We start from the raw sequence: 21,628 nt of genomic DNA on the forward strand, positions 1-21,628 counted from the left end.
TGATGTATAAGATTGTTCAATTTTACCTAATGTATGTGTGTCTGTTCATTCAGAAGAAGAGGATGGAAAAGGGGAAGATGTGCAGTCTGTTGTGTCAGGTGGTGAGGAATATGAGCCAATCAGTGATGATGAACTGGATGAGATTCTGGCAGACAGTCAGAAGAGGGATGACCAACAAGACGAAGAAAAGGTTTCTGGTACGCAAAACCACTTAGTTCACTTTAAAATTCTGTCATCGTTTACTCACCCTCAAGTTGTTTCAAACCTGTTTCTTACTTCTGCTGAATACAAAGATATTTTGAAGAATGTCAGTAACCAGACAGTTGAGTGACCCCCAAAAAAATACTATGGAAGTCAATGGAGTCCATCAATTGTTAGGTTACCGACATTCTTCAAAAATATCTTCCTTTGACTGCACACTCCACGACCCATTCCATTGTGACTATAAACAACGAATGTGGACATTCTAGCAAAAAAATAAAAATCACATCACATCTGGCCACACGTAACTTTTTCAGTTTGAACAGTTGATTAAATAAATTAAGAAAAACAAAAGATTTAAAAGTATACACCGATTCCTATTTCACAGACTAATACACACACTGACAAAACCATAAGCAGAAACTATGTAATGATGACCATCTCAAATATCCTCTATCCCTAACTTTTTATAATATACTCTTTGCATGTTCTGTTTCAGGGCCTCTGGATGTGATTGATGTAGATTGGTCCAGTTTGATGCCCAAGCAAAAACAGGAGCCCAGAACTCCCGGGGCAGCGCTGCTGCGGTTCACCCCAGGGGCAGTGCTCCTCAGAGCAGGAGTGTCCAGACGCTTAGCTGGGCCTCAGCTCCTTGCCAGAGTTAAAGAAGTGTGCTCAAGAGAGTTGGAAGACCCTAAAGGTGAATGTGCAAATCTACCTTTCAATGAATGCTCCAGTTTTAATATAATTGAATCTCTACTGATAGCAGATGTATTGAAAATAATTTTTGTGGTAATCAATTGTAGTCATACAAATTTGAGTATATAACAAGTGACTTGAATCTCAAAATATGAATCCATAGATGCTGAAAAACTCTTAGAGCATGATCTGGGTGCTCTGAACATGGCTGCATACAACAGACGAATGGAGAGGGCCAACCTACTGAGGAGCCTGGGCCCTTGCTGCAAGGCGCTGTGTGCTCGCCGAGACATTGCCATACGTAGACAGCTCCTGAAAAATGACAAGGTGCTCTTATGGTCTTTAATTGGGGGCACCACTTTTGTAAAACTTAAGCTTTCTGACACTATTTAGAAAGTGAGCTCTATTCTGGAACTATTTACCTAGTCAGGATTTTCAAGGTATCAAAGAAAGAATTGAGAGAAATTATGAGTATTTCATTAAATTATATATATATAAAAAAAAATAAAAAAAATCACTTTTACTTGGTGTTTGGACATAAATATGTGTTGGCAGTGTGTGTACACAACCACCCTATAATGATAAAAATCCACCTAGTGCTTTTTTAAAAATCATAATCATAAGAACTGTCTCTGAACAAGGTGTTCGCAGATTCTGGGCAATGTGATGTACTTTTGCACAAGCCCCTCCCACGACTGTTGACTGACACTGCAGTTTTAGCGTAGACCCTGCCCTGAGTGAGCTGTACACACTCCGCCATTGTTTCGCCGCCGGAGCAGCTGTAGACAAGAATGTCCCGTAAGCAACTCGGGTGTTTTGTTGTTGGATGTAAGAGTTAACATAGCAGTCGTCATTTACTCCTGACATCAGCATCATGGCAGTTATGAAACGGGAAAGCACTTTATTTACAGTTCATCGGAGTTGTTTTATGGATATAATGTTTACCCGTTTATTAATAACCCCGCAAAAAGGCATACAGTCTGTATTTGTTCACTGTAATTCGCGGTGTATTTTGATGATAGTGAAAGGGAGAGAGAGACAGTTTATGGATAAGACTTTAATGCGCACTTCTTATACTGTTTTATTCAGCTCTTATGGTGGTTTTCTGGAGTGAAAACGGACGCTTCATCTTTTATGTGATATACAATAAACTTCATAAAACTCATCAGTAAAGTTTTGGCCGTCATTCGGACGGGGTCCGGTACAGCAGGCTTGTAGTGGATAAAAGCAAGATGACAGCATAAGTCATAACCGAAATAAAACTAAACTATGCCTGTTCTATCTCCATACAGCATATATTCTCTGGCTCTGTATGCATTATTATCCGACTCCGGTTTGAACTGAGCACCGCTGACATTTCAGTACATGAGATTATCCTGTTTGTTGCATGAGCTCCTGAAGCTCCGCCCTCTTCTTGGAATGTGGCTGGGAGCAGCAGCTCATTTGCGTGTAAAGGGACACAAACAAAAACTGCGTGTTTTTGCTCATCCTCAAAAAGTGGCAATTTTAACATGCTATAAAAAATTCTCTGTATGTGAAGTTTCAGCTCAAAATACCCACACACTATGGGGACATCAGAGACTTATTTTACATCTTGTAAAAAGGGGCATAATAGGTGCCCATTAAGCTGCAAAGAATTCTCAGACAAATTACGTTTTACCCTAGCCTGGTCCTACCAGACTCTCGTACAATTCATTTGTACAGAGAGTCTGGCCTCTCTCCATTGACAAGCATTAACTTCCTTGTAGGCGGGTACTCTGTTGAAGTTTAAAACTATTGGATCTGCACTACAATATGCACTACAGTTTAAAAGTTAGGGGTTGGTAAGATGTTTTTGAAAGAGGTAACTTATTCTCATTAAAGCTGCATTTATTTGCTCAAAAATACAGTAAAAACAGTAATATTGTGAAAAATTATTATAATTTAATATAACTTTTCCATTTTAATGTTTTACGATGTCTTTTATTCATGTGATGGTAAAGCTGAATTTTTAGCATCATTACTCCAGTGTTGAGCATCAATTCAGCATATCAGAATGATTTCTGAAGGATCGTGGAAATGATTATCCCTATGGGACAATAAAGACTATCTATCTATCTATCTATCTATCTATCTATCTATCTATCTATCTATCTATCTATCTATCTATCTATCTATCTATCTATCTATCTATCTATCTATCTATCTATCTATCAATCAATCATGTGACACAAGAATCATCACTGTGCTTAATATTTTTTCAGGATTTTAATAAATAGAAAGTTCAAAAGCATTTATTTGACAGTCTCAACTATCACTTTTGATACACTAAATAAAGGTATTAATTTCTTTCAACAATTTTTTTATTTTTTATAAATCTCATCTTGTGAAGGGTGCTATTTGTGTGGAATGTATCAGTGTTGCTAATCATTGCCTTAATAAAGGTGTACATGATTCAGTGTTTGGTTTAATGCTTCTGTATTCCTCGTGTAGGGCACAACCAAGCAGATCTACACCAGCGCTCCAGTGGTGGACAATGAACTTGTGCAACTGAGTTTGCGTCTCTTCAAAAAGAAAATGGCTTCCAGCCAGTCGAGTGGACAGGAGAAGACTGATTCCGCCTCTGCAGCCCAACAGCTCAGCACACCAGCAGAGCTGTGCGTCTCCTGAGCACGCTCAGTGAGTACAGTCTGAAAGAACTGATCTCAGATCACTGTTAACCCATACTATCAACGATTATTGTAACACACTGAAACTGCTTTTAAATCAGTACTGATGGACGATTGCTGCCCTAAACCTCAAAGGAACCACAGAACCATAGAGACTGGAAATACTAGCCTGTGGAGATGCTGTCTAAGGTTTCATGACCCTTGAACTTTGAATCAGAAGTGAAAATTATGTACTGCATAAAAACTTTGTCATCTATTATTGTTTTAGAGAAGTTTTTTGTAATGTCAGAAGATGTGTGAACAACGGTTGCTGAATGTTTGTGAGATATACAATGGGTACTGAAGATGTACAATAAAATTACCGTATTTGTTATGTGCATCTAACTTTTGTTCCCCTTGTTTGTCTGCTTTGTTTTGAAACATATTTGTGATCAGTCTGTTTCAGCACTCTTGTTCTCAGTGGTTCCTTGTTTTATTAAAAGACGATTCAAGAAAATGTGGTTTTGTGACGCTTGTATCAGCCTTGCTTTAAAGTGCTATCTGTTATAAAACTATAAAATATTATTACAGACAGAATATTTTATATCCCATACATTATATTAACATATAATATTAACAAATGGGTGTTTTAAAATATTGGCTTGTATTATTGGTGGTATTAAACGTTAGTTCTAAATGAAATATTCCAATATCTAATTTACAGAGTATGTCATTTTCTGACATGATTTTTATGCGATGGCTTCATTCTCATTCTCTTCCGCCTTGGAGTCCTCCGTTATCCCATCATGCAGTTCGTAACGGATGACGTGTCTGAGGAGTCAGATGCTGCTACGCAGGCAGCAGTTTCGCTAGCTCTTGTGCTTAGTAATCACCAATGTCTGGATTTTGACACATATCTACATTTTACGCATGTAAATACATCCACCGAATCCTTAACTAGTCTGTCAAAGCAAAATGGTCGTGTTCCACCGTGTCCGTGTTGTCTTATTGTTGCTTTTTGTGTGCGGGTCGCTGCGGGACGCGTTGAGTTTTTATCTTCCTGGTTTGGCCCCGGTCAGCTTCTGCGAGGACGCTAACGAAAAAAACAGCGATGTACCAGACTGCAAGGTAAGTGTTTATATTAATAAGCACAATAAATGATTTCGGTAAAATCAATGTATGAGATGTGTCGTGTTTCTCTTTAACGGAGTCTGCTGCGTGATGCGAGCTCGATATGCTATTGATGTGTGTTAGTTGTGGAACCGCTATTGCCTTTATAAAGATATATAAAGAGCTAAACCCGCTCGCTTCTCCGCTTTTACAAACTTTCTACTGCCATGAAACTGACTTTCTTTGCCGATGGGTCAGTGAGGCCTGCAAGAGAAAAGGTTCCGATCATTCTCGTGTGTTTTTCTCAAACAGAGCTTAAGGAATAACGTTAGTAAAAGGACTCTTAAGTAAGTTAATCTTAAATAATAAAAAATCTGTATTAATTTAATCAGCCGAAGTTTGTCCCCACACTGTGGTTTCTTTTTCAATTTAATTTATTTTTTACATAGAGCACAAAATGAGACATTTGGAAGAATGTTAGCAACTGACAGCCTCGGTTCACTTTTAATGTATGGTGATAAAGACATGCTTTTCATTTTTGCGTGAATTACTCCCACCGCAGCATTTTGACGTAAACCAGAATATTTCTGAAATGGAGCAGAAGCGTAGGTGAACACAACAATTAATGATAATAAAAGTATCTTCATAAGCATGATATTGAATTGGATGAATCCCATTGACTAGTTAAAGATGGTGGCATGACGTTATTCATTATATTATTGTTGAATTAGCCTATGTAATGCAATAGTATTTTTAATAAGGGGTGGGGGAATATCAGGTCTCATTGGTGATATGTCCATTGTCCAATTGAAACTGGTTCAACAGGTGTGAGACAAGTTTTTCTTATCATTTCCATATTGTGTGGGGGTCACTCATTACTCATACACTCATGCATTTCCTTAATAACTAACTATGGTTATTGTAGTAGCCATAGTTTCCACCCAAATATAATAGTTACTAAACGTATTATTTTTATCCTACAATATCCGACAATACTTTACAATAAAATGGTGATGACACCATCATCATCAAGAAAATAAAAGACATCGAAAACCTTTTTACACGTGGAGATCCTATATGAATGTGTTTTTACTGTAGTAACTGACATTTTTGGTGGGAACTATGGTTCACATGGTAATTGTTTTTTTTCTAAACCCTTTATTCTAATAGTTTAGAGATGAGGTTTTGTACAGATGGCATCACATGACAGGGATATAGCATACTTGCGTGTCCAAAAAAAGTAAATAATATCAATTTCAAACTGACACCTTACGGAAAGAAGAAAATACAGAGGACATTGCCTTAACCCTTCCTGCTTCTCTTTTCAACAGTCATCCATTGAGCTGTTTGTGAACAGGCTGGATTCTGTGGAGTCTGTTTTGCCCTATGAATACACAGCGTGAGTAAAACATTTGTCATTTTTTTTGTTAATGGTGGATAGTGTTATAGTATTTATTAATAATCAACTTTAATTTTTATATTTTTCAGTTTAAGTAATTTTATGTGGTTTTTTTTTGCTTTTATTCATTTTAGTTTTTAAAATATTTCTGTTTAGCTGTATTTCTTTATATAAATTTTACTTTTAATAATTTTGGTACTTATGCTGTTTTAGTTGGTTGTCAAAGGCAGTGTTTCTAATTTTAAAAAAAATTAAAGCTTGTTTTTCATCTAATATTTATATTTTAGTTTCTTTCAGCTTCATTTTAATTAATGTAAACTCATTTTAATAGTTTTCATTTTAGTTAATGGATGACACTGAAGAAATCTCACTTTCAGCATAGCTTTGCTCAAAATTTGCTGTGCTTTTTGCATGGTTAACCAGTTAGTACTCAGTTTTTGCATAGCGAAGTTCTAGAGAGAAGCTGGACAGGGAGGGGAGGAGAATGTAGAAATTTGTGCTCAGACTGTCCGCAGGCTGAGGAGGGAGTGCTTATGTTAACAACACAGAGGCCTTTCAGTCAAACCACTGCTGTATAATCGAATGGAGGCAAAAATGTCTTGCTTTTCCTCACAAGACATTCAATATGGCATATGCTCTGCATTATTAATCAGCCTTGCACTTACTGTCTGCTCAAACGCCTGAGGTTGTTCTGTCTGAATTGACATGAGTACACATGACGGCTTTCTTTTAATAAAATACTGTACACTTAAAACAGCAAATATAGGTTCTGCTTAAGGATTTTGAAGTATATCGGTAACCAAACAGTTACTTAGTTGTTGACTTCCTTTGAATGGTTAAAACCATTCCACAGAAGAAAGAAAGTCATACATGTTTGGCATGAGATGGGGGTGAGTAAATAATGACAGAATTAAAAATTTTCGGGTTAACTATACTTATACCCAGCCAAGGCCTCAAAATCAAGAGATATAAGAGTATGTAATAATATGCACACAGAGAAGCACTTGAGATGTCACAGAAACATCTTTGTTGCAAACTGTACATATCCTATTTTGTTACTGTGATACAATAGATCTTACGGTAATACAGCTTCATGAATGTTTTAATGTTTGGGTTAATGTCAGTTAAATGATTTGTTTTGCGAGCATACATTTTATAACTACATAGCAAATACAGTTTAATCCATTTAAAATGCCACACCTACCTAATTGTCAACTGTATAGAGAATAGGCCAACTTTGCCTAATATTGACAGACAAAACATTTTTCACTCATTTTAAACATATCACCTGATAAAAAAAATATTAAACCAGAAATCCATCTCAGAAGTACCGTAAGGAAGCATATCTGAAACCTAACCAGTCATACTGGCCAGATTGTCAGGTAGTAGCTAGATGTTGTGATGCTATGACTGCTATTTAAAACGCATTGTTGTGTATGGTTTGTTTTGATAGTTAATTGTGTCCAGAAAGTTTTATACTTCATTATTTTTAATCTTGCAGGTTTGATTTTTGTGCTGAGGAGGTAGAGAAGCGTCCATCTGAGAACTTGGGTCAGGTGCTGTTTGGAGAAAGAATTGAGCCGTCCCCATATAAGGTATTTCACACCTATACTAGCAACACCAAGATCATAAAATGTATACCTTAAGTGCAACTTAAAACGTGTGATAAAAGCAAATGCGTAAATGAAAAAGCATGCCCACTCAAGCTCTGACTTTGTCCTTACTTCAAAATGTACATTGCACTAAAGTTATTTAATTATTCTCTGTATCATAGCATTTATTCAGTATGCTTTGAGTTTTAGCAGTGGGGGGGAAATCTATTCACATATGAATCACGATTCTGTCTTCTACTCATTCACACATTTCAAAAATCGATTTTCTAAAGTGTTAAATTTTCTTAACTTTGCAGTTCTACTTAAAGCTATTGACACGATAGAGTGTTATTAATCACAATAAGCCGCAAAAAAGGACTCGATGCGGTGCTCGCGCTGACGGACACACAGACGAAGCGCGAGCACAGATGCCGCTTTTTAGAAGCATGTAATGCTGAATTCAGTTCTCTTTTACAGCATATTGTTCTTGCATGGTCAAATACAGAATTATGTCAAAATACACATCGTGTGGAGTATGTAAACACCACAGTCTGTTAAGTTCTACGCAAACAGCAGCAGCCTCTAAACTGTTGCTGTCTGTTTTATTAATATCAATAATAAAAAACTAGAGCTGCACGATTAATCGTATTTTATTTGCGATAATGGTATCTGCCTCTCTCAATTAATTTTAAATAATCGTCGCGATATTTGCCTACTCATTATTTATCCTGAAAACGCCTTCTTTTTTTTGTTTTTTGTTGACATTTGCGTCAAGTCAACACTAGTGTTGATGTTTGTAGTTGTCGGATGTGTAAATAGCTAAATCCCCCAAAAAGAGCTTTTCTCTCACATGTTCTGCCCGGTCTGTGTTTTACTGGCAACCCTGCGCACACGCTCTACACTGAGGAAAAAACACTGATGATTTGAAAACAAACATACACTGGAGTTTAGCGAACTCCATAGCGATATTCTGCTTACTGGTACATGAAATTGTCATAGAGCCAGTCTGTTACTTCACGAGCCACTTGTGCTGTTTGTGTGACTAAATCTGCCCATCAAATTTTCAGCGATTTATTTGGGAAAAATCTAAATACAGATATCCACCTTATTGTTTGGGATTATGTTTGCAGAATTAAATGGACAATATTTTGGAATTATTGGAAATAATGAGGAATTTCACTGTTCTATCATTTGAAGTTTAAGGTTTTACCAGTTTTCGTGATGTGAATCAGTTGAAAACAACAGCCACTGACAGTTTTCATTGTCTATCAACAAGTAGGCTATCGTTCTTTGCAGTAAGAATTTGCTAAGCGATCTATAGTTTGTCTCATTTGGAACCGAATTGTTGCTTAGAAGATCTAATATAAAGACACATCACAAAGCGCTCATCAAAACCATGCATTTTGTATTGACTTGCCACCTACAGGCCTTTAGGCCTATTACATTACATTACCTTACCACTTTTGATAATTATGTAATTTATATACAAGTCTCTTCTCTTTCTCTGTAATTCCTCAAATGAGAATAATCATGATTAATTATCGTGATTATAATTTTGAGCAAAATAATCGTGATTATGAGTTTTATCGTGCAGCCGTAATAACAACTGCTTTTGACTGAATCACTTTTGTATATCTTTAATATGCATCAATTTATATTTAATTCATACAGTGAAGACTATACAGTGTTTTAATTTTACATTTGATTATTCACTTGTAGAATTTCTTACTACATGTAAAATAAACCTAGGCTACTGTACCTGAAAATGATATATATTTTTTCTGTTGTATTTGTCCTATTGTTTGTAATTTGCTTCTTTCTTCCTATTTTTAATATCAAAAATGAAATTGGCTGCCTTGCTTTATTACAGAAGACTCCCAGTCATGTGTGTAATGATTGCAGTCAGCTTAATGGCATTTGTTTTATAAAATTGGGTTGACTAAAAGGTTCACACTTGATTCAGTGGGATTTCTTTATTCAAGACCTATTAAACTGTCTACCACAGTTAAATAAGAAAAGTAACACCAAACCCTAAACTAGAATTAAATCAAATTAAATTTCTTTCAAAATTTCTTTTTTTATAGAATTGTGATCTCAAAAACCAATTTGAATTTACCACCCCTTATTGAGTATTTTTTCTTTCTTTCTAGTTTTCCTTCAACAAAAATGTGGAATGCATGACTGTCTGTGTTAAAGCGTACAAAACAGACAAATCGGAGGATAAAGCCAAACTGGACTTCCTCAAAAAGGGAATGCTCCTCAATTACCAACATCACTGGTAAGGCATTCACTCAGTCTCTCTCCTCTTCCAGCAGTAACACCAAACGACAATGAAGCATAGCATCTAATGACTTATTTGTCTCTCTCAGGATTGTTGATAATATGCCAGTGACCTGGTGTTATGATGTGGAGGACAATCAGAAGTTCTGTAATCCTGGTTTCCCCATTGGTTGCTATGTCACGGACACGGGTCGGGCCAAAGATGCCTGTGTGGTCAATGTGTGTAAAACTTACCCTCATTATTTTATAAATCTTATGTTGAGTGTTCTGTTAATGCAACTTGTTTAAGAAATGGTTATTTTTACACAGGCTGACTTCAATGACAAAGACACCTTCTACATCTTCAACCATGTAGACATCACCATCTTCTACCACAAGGTGGAGACCGAGTCTGCTGGTGCCAGACTGGTCGCAGCTAAATTAGAGCCCAAAAGGTATTTGAGGCTCTACAAAAACATTCAACCAAAAATAAGGCGGCAGAGAAAATCACCATTTAGCCCATTAAGATTTAACAAAAAGAACAACAGTATATTTAAATATTTAATTGTCAAATTGAGGATAATGATTATTATATGTTTATGTTAATATGTACAAATGGAGTACGTTTCTCTCTCTTTTTAAAGCTTTAAACACACCAACCCAGACAAAGTAGACTGTACAGGACCTCCCATGAGCCTGGGCAACAAGTTCACTGGAGAACTCAAGATTCCCTACACATACTCCGTCAAGTTTGTGGTCAGTGATTTAAATTTTTCCATATCAGCCTTAAAGGGTCATGAAACCACAAAACAATTTTTTTGAGATGTGAACGATATCACTGAAAAAACTAAAAGAACTTAGAAAAATAACAAATTTCCACTTGTTGGTCAAATGTATGAGCAATTCCATTCTTCTGGGTTGAAAAGCAAAGTCAAAGCAACATCACTGAATCTGAGGTTGAAGCGTGCTTTCGGGGTGTGTGACTGGCGGCCGGTACAATTCAGCTGGTTCTGGGCGGCACCCTGCACTTATTCATGAGAACGAACTCTTTTAACCCATTCAGATCGCATTACAGCGGGGAATTCAAACAACATGTGGACACGAGAGCATTTTCTGCGCAATACGTTTTTATGGACATATTTCATATACTCTAGTGCTCTAAACATGACCCAGCACTGTGTATCCGCATATATTTAATCACGTCGTCTTCAAATGAAAAATGTGCAGATAAGGACACTGATACAGCTTTACATCTGATCATGAACGCGATGGCACGAGGAATTATTCTGATACACAGAAGACATTAATGTAGACTGAAAATTCTAAATTCTGTCTTTATTCTTTCTATGTTAAACTGACTTAAGTCGTTTGTTTAGAGACTATAGTTCTCGTAAATGTATTGAAGATATTATTAGACCTTTAAAATGTTCTTCCTGCCTTTCTCCCTCGTTTGGGCAGTTTTCCACAGCTGTACACGCCCATTTCTTGAGACTTTTTCGAGGTGTAAACGACCTGGCTAAAACAGGGTTTCATAACACTTTAAAGGAATAGCTCACCCAAAAATGAAAATTCTGTCTTCATTTACTTATTGTTCTAAACCCATAATACTTTTTCATCTTTGGAACATAAATTAAGACATTTTTTTATATTCTCTCATTATTTTGTCCATCAATCAACATTTTCAAGCTTCAAAAGTACATAAAGACGTTGGATAATCCATATGAATTGAGCAGTTTAATCCAAGTCCAGTGAACAGAGGCAATCGTTTTTTATTTTATTTTAGGTTTATAGATGCATATAAACATTAATTACCACACATACATAGAGCACATTAAATAAGTTAAACAATCTCAACCATGTGTGCTTGATGTGCAAGAACCAATGAGGATTGTACATCAAGCAAGCACTTTTCAGCTTCCGTTTACCATATTTGATGTGCTCTGTATGTGCGTTGATCAATGTTTATATGTGAATAAAAGCCTGTTAAATCTGTTCATCACATGAAGTGATCAGGTCTCTTTGGAAGGCTTGGATTAAACCACTTGATTCATATGGATTACTTTCATGATGTCTTTATTAACTTTTAAAGCTTGAAAATGTTGATTGCCTAAATTTTCAATGTATGGACAAAAATGATTAGAGAATATTAAAAATATCATAATTTATGTTCTGAAGATGAATGAAAGTCAAATGGGTTTGGAACGATCAGGGTGAGTAAATGACAGCATTTTTGTGTGAGTGAAAGGAAACCAAATTTTAAACTGAATCAAAGTGTTTTCCATCTCTTTTTATTTTGTATGGTAGTTTTTATACATATCATATACAGTTTCTATTGCTCTTGCTTTTCATTTCAAATTGAGAAGTGTTCTGCTTTGTTCCACAAGGTGGTGTACTGGTTTCATGCCACGGTTTCTATTAAGCAGGGGTTTCCTGCTGGGGGTCTGCCAATTATTGTCTAATAATTCAAATTAAAATGTATAGAAATACAGTATTACATGAACTTCAACCAAAGCTAAAGTTCAGCTAAAAGCTTCATAATGCACTGTATATGAAAATTAAAATGATGATAACATTTAAATTGAATATTTGAAAGGCTTTGCTTTGGCTTTATAACCAAGTGTGTGAATTTGGATTTATATGCATTATTACAGACCAGGTTTAAAATGCAGCAATCAATTTGATACAGTATGTAACAGTATCCCTGCTCTGTCTCTATATCATCAAGAGGTCATTTAGCCTATAAGAGATTGGAGACCCTTGCTGTGTTTTATTATGTCAGTGTTTCTGCAGAACTATTGTATAACTGCTGCTTTGGTGTTTGCAGGAGGAGAAACATATTCGCTGGGCCTCTAGATGGGATTATATTCTTGAGTCTATGCCACACACCAACATTCAGTGGTTCAGGTAAGAGCGCATCACACACTACATACATTATATGGCCCTGTCCTAAATGACACACTCAAAGTGGACTTGTGTTATTACAAGCTCCCCATTTGCGGTTGCAGTGCACTACGGTTGCATTCGTCCGTTGCAATGCCCTAGTAAACTTTACTGCAAAATACTCTCCAATGTTGTGGGGTTGGTGATGTTACCAGGGATGTGATTTTTTTTTTTTTTTTTTTTCATACAGATTTTCTTTTTTCCATCTAAGTATGACCTATGTGTATTGCATAAATGACTGCATTTTCAAATGCCTTTAAAACATATTTCATTAAATGGATACCATAGCTTCTGCACTGCACAAGCAATCTAGCGTCTGTGTTTGGAACACAATAAGGTGTTTAAAATTAACTCTCGGCAACTGGCGAGTATATGAAATTGTGATGGTCACCAGCTGGTCAATAACTGCCCATTGAGTGTTTCAGATTGAACCGTGTGAGCAGTTCATGAGTCTGTTTTCCTTGGTATCCTTAAACATGCGATTGAAAACGCAACATCAACGTGTGTTACCATTATGCACGTTGATGTTTGCATTACCAAAGTTGCATTTTGTCACCAAAGTTGGATTGCAGGGACTGAGGGTGTTATTTGGCTCAGGGTCCATATCCTGATAAACCCATGATGTAGTTTAGCAAATAAAAAACGCATGCTCAATGTTCTGTTCTCTGCCACCAGTATCATGAACTCTCTGGTCATTGTGCTCTTCCTTTCGGGGATGGTCGCTATGATCATGCTCCGAACCCTCCATAAAGACATCGCCCGATACAACCAGATGGACTCTGTGGTGAGTTCTGCTCTACAATTATCACGTCATTGTCTGATATGTGATCATGATATCTGATATGTGATGTGTGTGTGACCTTGTATGTTTTAGTTTTTGTCAAGTTTTTGTGTTGCACACAATAGAGTGTGTGGAGCACTCAGTGTGTTTGGTTTGTAAGTTAACGAGCATAACCTACAGGATGTGTATGTCACTCGTGTTTATGTGGCCTGGATCATCATTGAGGGTCACACTGACGAGAACAGACAAGCGTACACACATCTACCTACTCCAGTGGCGGCTCCAGAATGTTTTTGTTTGGGGTGTAAGGGGGGCATAACAGTTCAGAGGGTGTGCTATAATAAAATAATTGAAATCTCTACACAATTGAATACACAAATTCCTCGGTTAACAACCAGAGCTAGGAGGTCCAAAACAACCAAAGAAAAGAAAATGATGCTTCGATGCTGAAGAGACGGGCACGTTCACAGAAAATCTGGTACACGCACTGACAAGCACAAACTCGATGGGAGGGTGCTCGGTGGTAGTGGGCTAGGGGCATTCGATTTTTAAACAGTCAACATTTTGGCTAAAAGTCCCCTCAATCTGCCAGACTTGCCGACTGCAGCTTTAAGCGCATCAATAACTTCCTGCATTTATTGCATTTTATTAATTCTCCCTTAAAGCGGTCCTATTACCGTATTTTCCAGACTATAAGTCGCTCCGGAGTATAAGTCACATCAGTCAAAAATGCGTCATGAAGAGTAAAAAAAACATAAGTCGCACTGCACTATAAGTCGCATTTATTTAGAAATTGATTTCACAAAATCCAAGACCAAGAACAGACATTTAATCTTGAAAGGCAAGTTATTCAGCTACACAATAGCACACAGAACAACAGGCTGAATAGGTGTCCGGTATGTTGACGTAACACATTAACAGTTATTCAGCTACACAATAGCATAAAGAACATATTCCTGGGAGGCTGAATAGGCTAAATTAACATAAGCCAGCGAGTCCAAAAAGTTACCGGTAAGCAAGTTAACCAAGCTCCCGCGATCTCATTCCACAACACTGAATCCATTGAATTCTTCCTCGGTGTCGCTTCTGAACAAATTCTGCTAACTAGAGCGCCCTCTCGCGGCTGTAGACGGTAATGTTTTCTCTTGGTTCATCTCAGTCAGTATGAATTAATTTTTATATATGAGTCGCACCTGACTATAAGTCGCAGGACCTGCCAAACTATGAAAAAAAGTGACTTATTTTCCGGAAAATACGGTATGCTTTTTTACATTTTCAACTTTTTTAATGTTGCGGTTTGAGCATGAAAAGGGCAAAGCACTCTAAAGGGAGTTATTCTTGAAATTAGTAAGCATTAGAGCTGCAAGATTAATCGTTAAAAAAGATCGCAATCTCTATTTAGGCTCAAGCCCCCCTAAGTATGTACTCACCAATGGCAGATACATTACGTGACAGATATTTTGAGATTTATCTGAAGTCCAAAGTCTTTTGTTTGAAATTAAATAGCACTGCATAATGCTTGATGATTTGCTGTTGATAATGTACTTAAAATTATCGCTAATGCGGACCTAACCTAGTCTAATTGACTTTTCTCCCATCAAGACAATTGTTTATAGTGACACTGAGGGTAAGGAAAATCTTTGGATATGCTGTGCTGCTATTATGACAGGGCTATAGCTCTGGCAAGCCCAGCCTTAGTGCTGCCACTGGTCTTCACCCTTGACATAAGTCTCCTTAAATACACACACTTTGCATTCAAATCACTTCATATCTTGGTATATTTAGCCCCTCCCATCTGGTGTTTGAGGTCACGCGGGGTCAGGCGATCTGTTGCTTTTACGTCTTCTCTCTTTCCTGTCTCACCGTGGCCCCTCCTCCCTCCACACAAATCAGACTCATTAAGGACAGATCGAGAGTGACACAGTGTATCATTGGTCTGAGCAGCAACCGGCGTCTTTTCTTTGATCTCTGAGAGCCGTAATTGGGCTGTAGACCAAAACCCACGCCTGAACTGGGTTCCGTTAGCTCCTGCTATTGTTAAAGCCTCGCTTTTCCACTCCATCTTTTCCAGGAGGATGCCCAGGAGGAATTTGGCTGGAAACTTGTTCACGGAGACGTCTTCAGGCCTCCGAGGAAAGGCATGCTGCTGTCTGTGTTTCTGGGCTCTGGGACTCAGATCTTCATCATGACATTTGTTACTCTCTGTAAGTTTATGGAGAGTTGAGCAGTAGCAAAGAATTCAAGCCATTATTGATAGTTTTTCCTTTATTTACTTTTCTTTAGAAATGTGTCTTTTGCATAAAAAAGACATGCGTCTAAAATAAATGTCCTGATTAACATGATCTTGATGAGAGAGAAACACTGACAATAAAAAAAATATATATTATTTTATAAAATGCAGCATAGTAAGATGTTTGGACAAATTACTTTTATAGTAAAAGATATGTTACCAAAAATACAATTAGGAGGATAAATGTTTTTACTTTGTGATGGCTGATACAGTGTATGAACATGGACTGTCCTGTGATGGAATTTGATGAGTTTTTTATAAACATTGTCTGAATTTACTTAATGTGTCAAATTTTATACATTTATGCAACCCCCGAACTTGACAATGTTTTCCTCCTTTCTCTGGATCTGCAGTTTTTGCCTGTTTGGGATTCCTGTCACCTGCCAATCGTGGAGCTCTGATGACATGTGCGGTGGTGCTGTGGGTGCTGCTGGGTACTCCAGCTGGTTATGTGGCTGCCCGCTACTACAAATGTAAGTACACAGCAGAGGTTTGAACTTTGACCTCTGATCCTCCCTTCATTTGGGCTGTCTGCAGTTCGTTAGATTTAATTAGTGTCAAAGGAGCCCTCTACACGAACAGGCAGGCATACACACCCCTGCTGCTTTTTTGCTTTAGTTGTTCGACGGCTTGTGCAGATTACAATGAGAGCTTACTCTTCTTTTTCCAGACCTGCCGTGTCTTACTATGATATCAGTTGTAGATCCATCTGCTCAGCTCTGTGTGTTTAAAACTTCAGTCATACAACAGATGCTTAATGGTCCCCTTTGATCTTCTCTGCTTATTTCTTGCTAGAAACGTAATCATAAATGAACATTTATGAATTTACTTCTTTTAATCGTTCTATCAGCCATTTTTCCATCAAACTTGATACGTAGTATTGTAGGAAATAATAGGCAACACAGAGTTATTATAGGGTCATTCCGTGTCAACTCAACCAGCGGTCCCTGGCTCAAATCTTTGATTTTGTTAATATTTTTTCTGTAGAAAGACAATCAAAAATGGTGATGAAAGCCAAAATATTAAATGTCAAGGATGTATACTGAGTTAATCCACTGTTTTAAAAAGGGGGTAAAAATGACAGTTTTCACCTGAGATTTGGAGCCAAATTACAGGGGTAAAAAAGACTGTCATCGTTATTTTATTTTATTTTATTCCCAGTTCCCACCCCTTCTAATTTCAAGTCAAATCTATTCTTTTAGAGCGTAGTAGAAGAATGTGAAATAAGATGCTTGCTAGCATATATTTAGGACACACCTTTTTTATGCACCTAATTAAATGGAAAAGTAATGAAACATGAACTCTGGTCATTGTTGTTAACAAATCAAGCAAATTCCTTTATTGAACACAGCACTATAGTATTACGTTGACCGTATTTTCTCTTTGTAGTTTAATATTTGGCTTGTATCCTTGTTAAAATGTGAGGTCAACTGGTCTCTCTCACTTTTTCCAGCCTTCGGTGGGGAGAAGTGGAAGACCAACGTTCTGTTGACAGCATTTCTCTGTCCAGGGTGGGTAAATCAGAAATCCATAATTTCGTTAAATTTAAATCCATAGATTTCATTTCATTTATCATTTATATTGTTAAATGTAACAGTTATTTCAGCCATTTTACACAATTTTGAACTTGCACTTTGAAGTATTGTGTTTTGACATGTAGCTTGATTAAATACGGCTTGTTGTTAATATATTTTTTAATGCTTTTTCAGGGTGGTGTTTGCAGATTTTTTCGTAATGAATCTGATTTTGTGGGGTGAGGGTTCATCAGCTGCCATGCCATTTGGCACTCTGGTGGCCATCCTGGCTCTGTGGTTCTGTATCTCAGTGCCCCTCACCTTTATCGGAGCGTACTTCGGTTTCAAGAAAAGCGTAAGCTTTCAGATTGTTTCCCATGAGCCTTTTTTAAAACTTAATTTGGTTTGTTGTCAAATAATCCAGAACCCCATCAATTATCCATAATCCTCTCTTTTCATTGAAGTAATAAATGTGTATTTTTTGTTTCAAATCAGGGCATTGAACATCCCGTAAGGACCAATCAGATCCCCAGACAGATTCCAGAGCAGTCCTTCTACACTAAACCTCTTCCTGGCATTGTCATGGGTGGAATCCTGCCATTTGGCTGCATCTTCATCCAGCTGTTCTTCATCCTTAACAGCATCTGGTCAGTGCTGATGTGAAGTTCAGAACTGAATCTGAGTATATTAATGGTTACTCAGTACTCCTGTTCTGTTTGGCTTTACGAATAACAGACCATGAAACCAATAGGTTTAGGTTTACAAACCAATGTAAATCATTGATGTTGCAGGTCTCATCAGATGTACTATATGTTTGGATTTCTCTTCCTGGTCTTCATCATCCTGGTCATCACCTGCTCTGAGGCCACCATCCTCCTGTGCTACTTCCACCTGTGTGCTGAGGTGACATTACATACACATGACCATATGCATATTTTTGGAGAATTGTGTATTTTTTTTAATCATTTGTTTTGTGTGTGTGTCATCTCTCAGGACTATCACTGGCAGTGGCGTTCCTTCCTGACCAGCGGATTCACAGCTGTTTATTTTCTGGTCTATGCCATCCATTACTTCTTCTCTAAGCTACAGATCAGTGGACTCGCCAGCACTATTCTTTACTTTGGCTACACCATGATCATGGCGCTCATCTTCTTCCTCTTTACAGGTCTGTGTGTGTGTGTGTGTGTGTGTGTAGAGCAGTAGTGTTGAACTCATTTTCTGCTCGGGCCACATCAGGGTTATGTGTCGTTTTTAAATAGACTCTTATTGGTTTTATTTAGATCTTGCTGCTCTGGAAGCATTAGTGTAGATTTCTATGGAGACACAACCAGCTTGCCACTTCGCATTGTATGACTGGCATAACGTAGGCCTGTGGATTTTATTTCTTTGATTTTTCAACTAATTAGTGAAGTTTGATATTCCAATTCTCCAATATGTGAAAGTAAGCAGTTAATCACATCCTGAACGTTCTGAACGTTCTAAAAACACCAGTGATTGTATGCATCAAAGGGTTAGTATTCACAAGGAAAGCACTAACTGATTGATTGTGAAGCACTAAAACTGAGAAGTTTCAGAAGTTAAATGCAGGCTAAACAAATTGAGGTGAAAATGTGACGCGTTCAGTGTAGAGAGCTTTGTTTGTGAAAGCCTTGCACATGCTGTTTAGAGATGCATCCTGGAAATCATGGAATTCTGTGATGCCATTTTTATGGAAAATTGTGAAGTGTTTTTCACCTCATTTCAAAGTAACTTTACAGATATTAGATTGTTATATCATGATAAATACTTTTAAGCAGGTCCTAAAACTAACTTCTAACTTTAGAAAATTTACCGGGCAAAAATATTTTTTACCAGTCATGACACAACAACAGGCAATTATGACACCACAATTTTAGATACTAGTAAAAATTCACAATACTCTATTCCAATTTTGATACCACAGCTAAAACTAGCTTAACTAATATACATTTAATAGCCTACATTTTTAAAGACAAGTAATAAAGTACGAACAAGTAATACATTTGTAATAAAATACGAACATACAAATAAATACAATACAACGAAGAGACAATTGAAATAAACAATGCTCTTCAGGCAGGTCTAATAGTTTTCAGGTACCGAAATTTAATAAAGCAGGCTAATCAAATAAATTACACTGCATAGTCTTCATATCCTTTTTAAAGTTCAAGAGCAGTGAGTGATTTTATTTGTCCTTTTTGGTTTGATTAACATTGAAAACACAGACAGTAGCAGATTTTTAGGATGCTGTCACTTTAAGAACGAATGCACGCACGGATCTTGCGTTCACTTAACGCATAGTTCACTTAAAAATGAAAGGCTGTATGATCAGGTTTGAAACAACTTGAGGGTGAGTAAATGATGACATAATTTTCATTTTTTTAAGTGAACTATTCTTTTAAGACATAACCAACCATGTTTACTAGGATACTCGCCGAGACGGACATAATAAATTTGTCCATTCAAGCGCAGGAAGGCATGAAAGAGAGTTCAACTAAGCACGACAGCTAACAGGTCGTGTTTGGGATGTTTAAACTTCCCACACAGTGTGCGAGTAACGAATTCCCTTTTGCGTATTCCAGCGCTTAAATATTTACATAGGAATGGCTGAAAAATTCGTGATGATGCAGCACTGATCTGTCAACTGTACAGAGCGTCGTTCACGTTCATATTGTCACAACATTGCATTGTTAGAATTAAAACAAATGGTCACTTTCCAACTGGCGACTGACACAGTTTAATAGTGCCAAGTGAGAGTAAATATAGCGTTTGCAAGTGTTAATTTTAGGTTCTGCTTTTAAGTCATTCTGAGGCCCCCTTGGAAGTTTTGTAGAGACCCCTAATGGGTCCCGACCCCCTGCTTGAGAACCACTGGTCTAAACAATGTTTAAACAACATTAGTTAGCTGTGCTACTATTGTTCAGACTGTAGGAATAAAGTGACTGCGTTTCGGGAGATTAAATCTCGAATACTCTAGGGATGTGTGACAGTTGTTGTGTCACGACGAGTAGAAAGGTCATGGAGAATGGCAATAAAACATCCTTGTCCATGTAATATACAGTGTTTTAGTGTTACATCATAATACGCCTGTTGGTGTGGAAGAACCAGTCAAATCAAAGCAATAACTCGCGTGTAAGTAAATAAATATTTCGGAACAAAGCTATTTCTTGGACGGGCGTTAGCAACCATTTTGACGTCAACAAGAAACTTTTACAAATGGCACTTATCACTGTGCTATCAACTCTTTGAGTTCAGCTTTAACTCTTTCTCTTTTATTGTTAACTAATGGCAGGTAAAATTGTGGGATATTTTGTTCCAAGCATTCGATGTTTGTAGACTGTCTTTATGTGCCATCTTGAGGGAAGAGAAAAGTAGTTTAGGTAATATTGTGTAGTGTGATAGTAATCTCAATCTGTTTTGTGTTTTTTCTTCCAGGAACAATTGGATTCTTTGCCTGCTTTTGGTTTGTCACCAAGATCTACAGCGTGGTCAAAGTGGATTAAATGAAATCAATCTCAAATGAGACTCTTCTCCGCCCAATGTGAGATCCCAGAGGGAGGGACCTGAGCGCTGTTTAACTTACTCTGTTGCCACGGCGACCCTGCTTTACACCAATAACTCTGAATCAACAAATTCCATTTACTTTGCTGTGTATGTGTGCGTGTGCATTAGTAGTGCATATTCGATTTGAAGAAATCGACACATCTGCTTCTTTAGTTGGAACGGAATACAGCAAACATACACATTGGCCATTGCATTTTGCTCGAGTAATTACGATTTCGAGTTGTCCATTGTAAATATGACTTACCTCTCTTTTTAGCTAACATTCAAATGAAAGGGTAATGCATAAATCGTGGAGAAAACTAGCTGCAGTTACTGAATCTTCAGCTTCAGAAGTATGATTTTGTAAATAGCATGTTTTCCTTAAATGCATCCAAAAAGAAGCTAAAGGTTAAAAAACGGAAGGACTTCATTCTTTGAGAGTTGATTAAAGCTGTGAGGCTGTGTGAATTTTCTTTCATCATGTTGATACTGTACAATTACTGCTTGCGTATACTTGTGTATAACCAGTGGGGGGAATGTCTATTTAACTTTTTGTTTGGTCATTTTTTTCTCTCTCTTTGTTTCTGTTTATGCCTCAACACATTGTGTGCCTCATTATCACAGAGGAAAATCAAGACATTGTGTTTTTGGATAA

At 37.2% G+C, this 21,628-nt stretch overlaps 2 protein-coding genes across 10 annotated transcripts in view; both read left to right on the forward strand.

Moving 5' to 3' along the window:
* The window catches only part of zc3h13 (zinc finger CCCH-type containing 13), a 28,947-nt gene extending 24,739 nt beyond the window's left edge, over positions 1-4,208 (forward strand). For 6 of the 9 annotated variants that reach the window (XM_079616366.1, XM_079616369.1, XM_079616365.1 and 3 more), the window contains 4 exons: positions 54-197; positions 701-901; positions 1,064-1,227; positions 3,373-4,208. In XM_079616366.1, coding sequence (XP_079472492.1) covers positions 54-197; positions 701-901; positions 1,064-1,227; positions 3,373-3,549 — 686 coding nt within the window. In that variant the 3' untranslated portion in view covers positions 3,550-4,208. The remainder of the gene's footprint in view (positions 1-53; positions 198-700; positions 902-1,063; positions 1,228-3,372) is intronic. The other 3 variants (XM_079616361.1, XM_079616364.1, XM_079616363.1) reach the window with 3 other exon arrangements.
* Positions 4,209-4,252: 44 nt separating this feature from the next.
* tm9sf2 (transmembrane 9 superfamily member 2) lies at positions 4,253-21,396 on the forward strand. Its single transcript, XM_079616371.1, has 17 exons — positions 4,253-4,655; positions 5,969-6,036; positions 7,538-7,631; positions 9,779-9,906; positions 9,998-10,127; positions 10,218-10,342; positions 10,532-10,643; positions 12,712-12,791; positions 13,503-13,611; positions 15,680-15,812; positions 16,252-16,371; positions 17,352-17,409; positions 17,608-17,767; positions 17,908-18,059; positions 18,204-18,315; positions 18,406-18,577; positions 20,866-21,396. Exons 1-17 carry the CDS (start codon positions 4,503-4,505, stop codon positions 20,931-20,933), a joined length of 1,974 nt encoding a protein of 657 aa, XP_079472497.1. The 5' UTR covers positions 4,253-4,502; the 3' UTR covers positions 20,934-21,396.
* Positions 21,397-21,628: the final 232 nt, after the last annotated feature.

Source organism: Phoxinus phoxinus, assembly GCF_949152265.1.
Source record: "Phoxinus phoxinus genome assembly, chromosome: 6".
Taxonomy (NCBI): Eukaryota; Metazoa; Chordata; class Actinopteri; order Cypriniformes; family Leuciscidae; genus Phoxinus; species Phoxinus phoxinus.

Excerpts from the sequence above, each read along its gene's own strand:
- tm9sf2 (XM_079616371.1), top strand. The coding sequence starts at position 4,503 with ATGGTCGTGTTCCACCGTGTCCGTGTTGTCTTATTGTTGCTTTTTGTG. Across the intron at positions 10,644-12,711 it reads CATACTCCGTCAAGTTTGTG|GAGGAGAAACATATTCGCTG; the intron begins GTCAGTGATTTA and ends TGGTGTTTGCAG. Across the intron at positions 17,410-17,607 it reads ACAGCATTTCTCTGTCCAGG|GGTGGTGTTTGCAGATTTTT; the intron begins GTGGGTAAATCA and ends ATGCTTTTTCAG.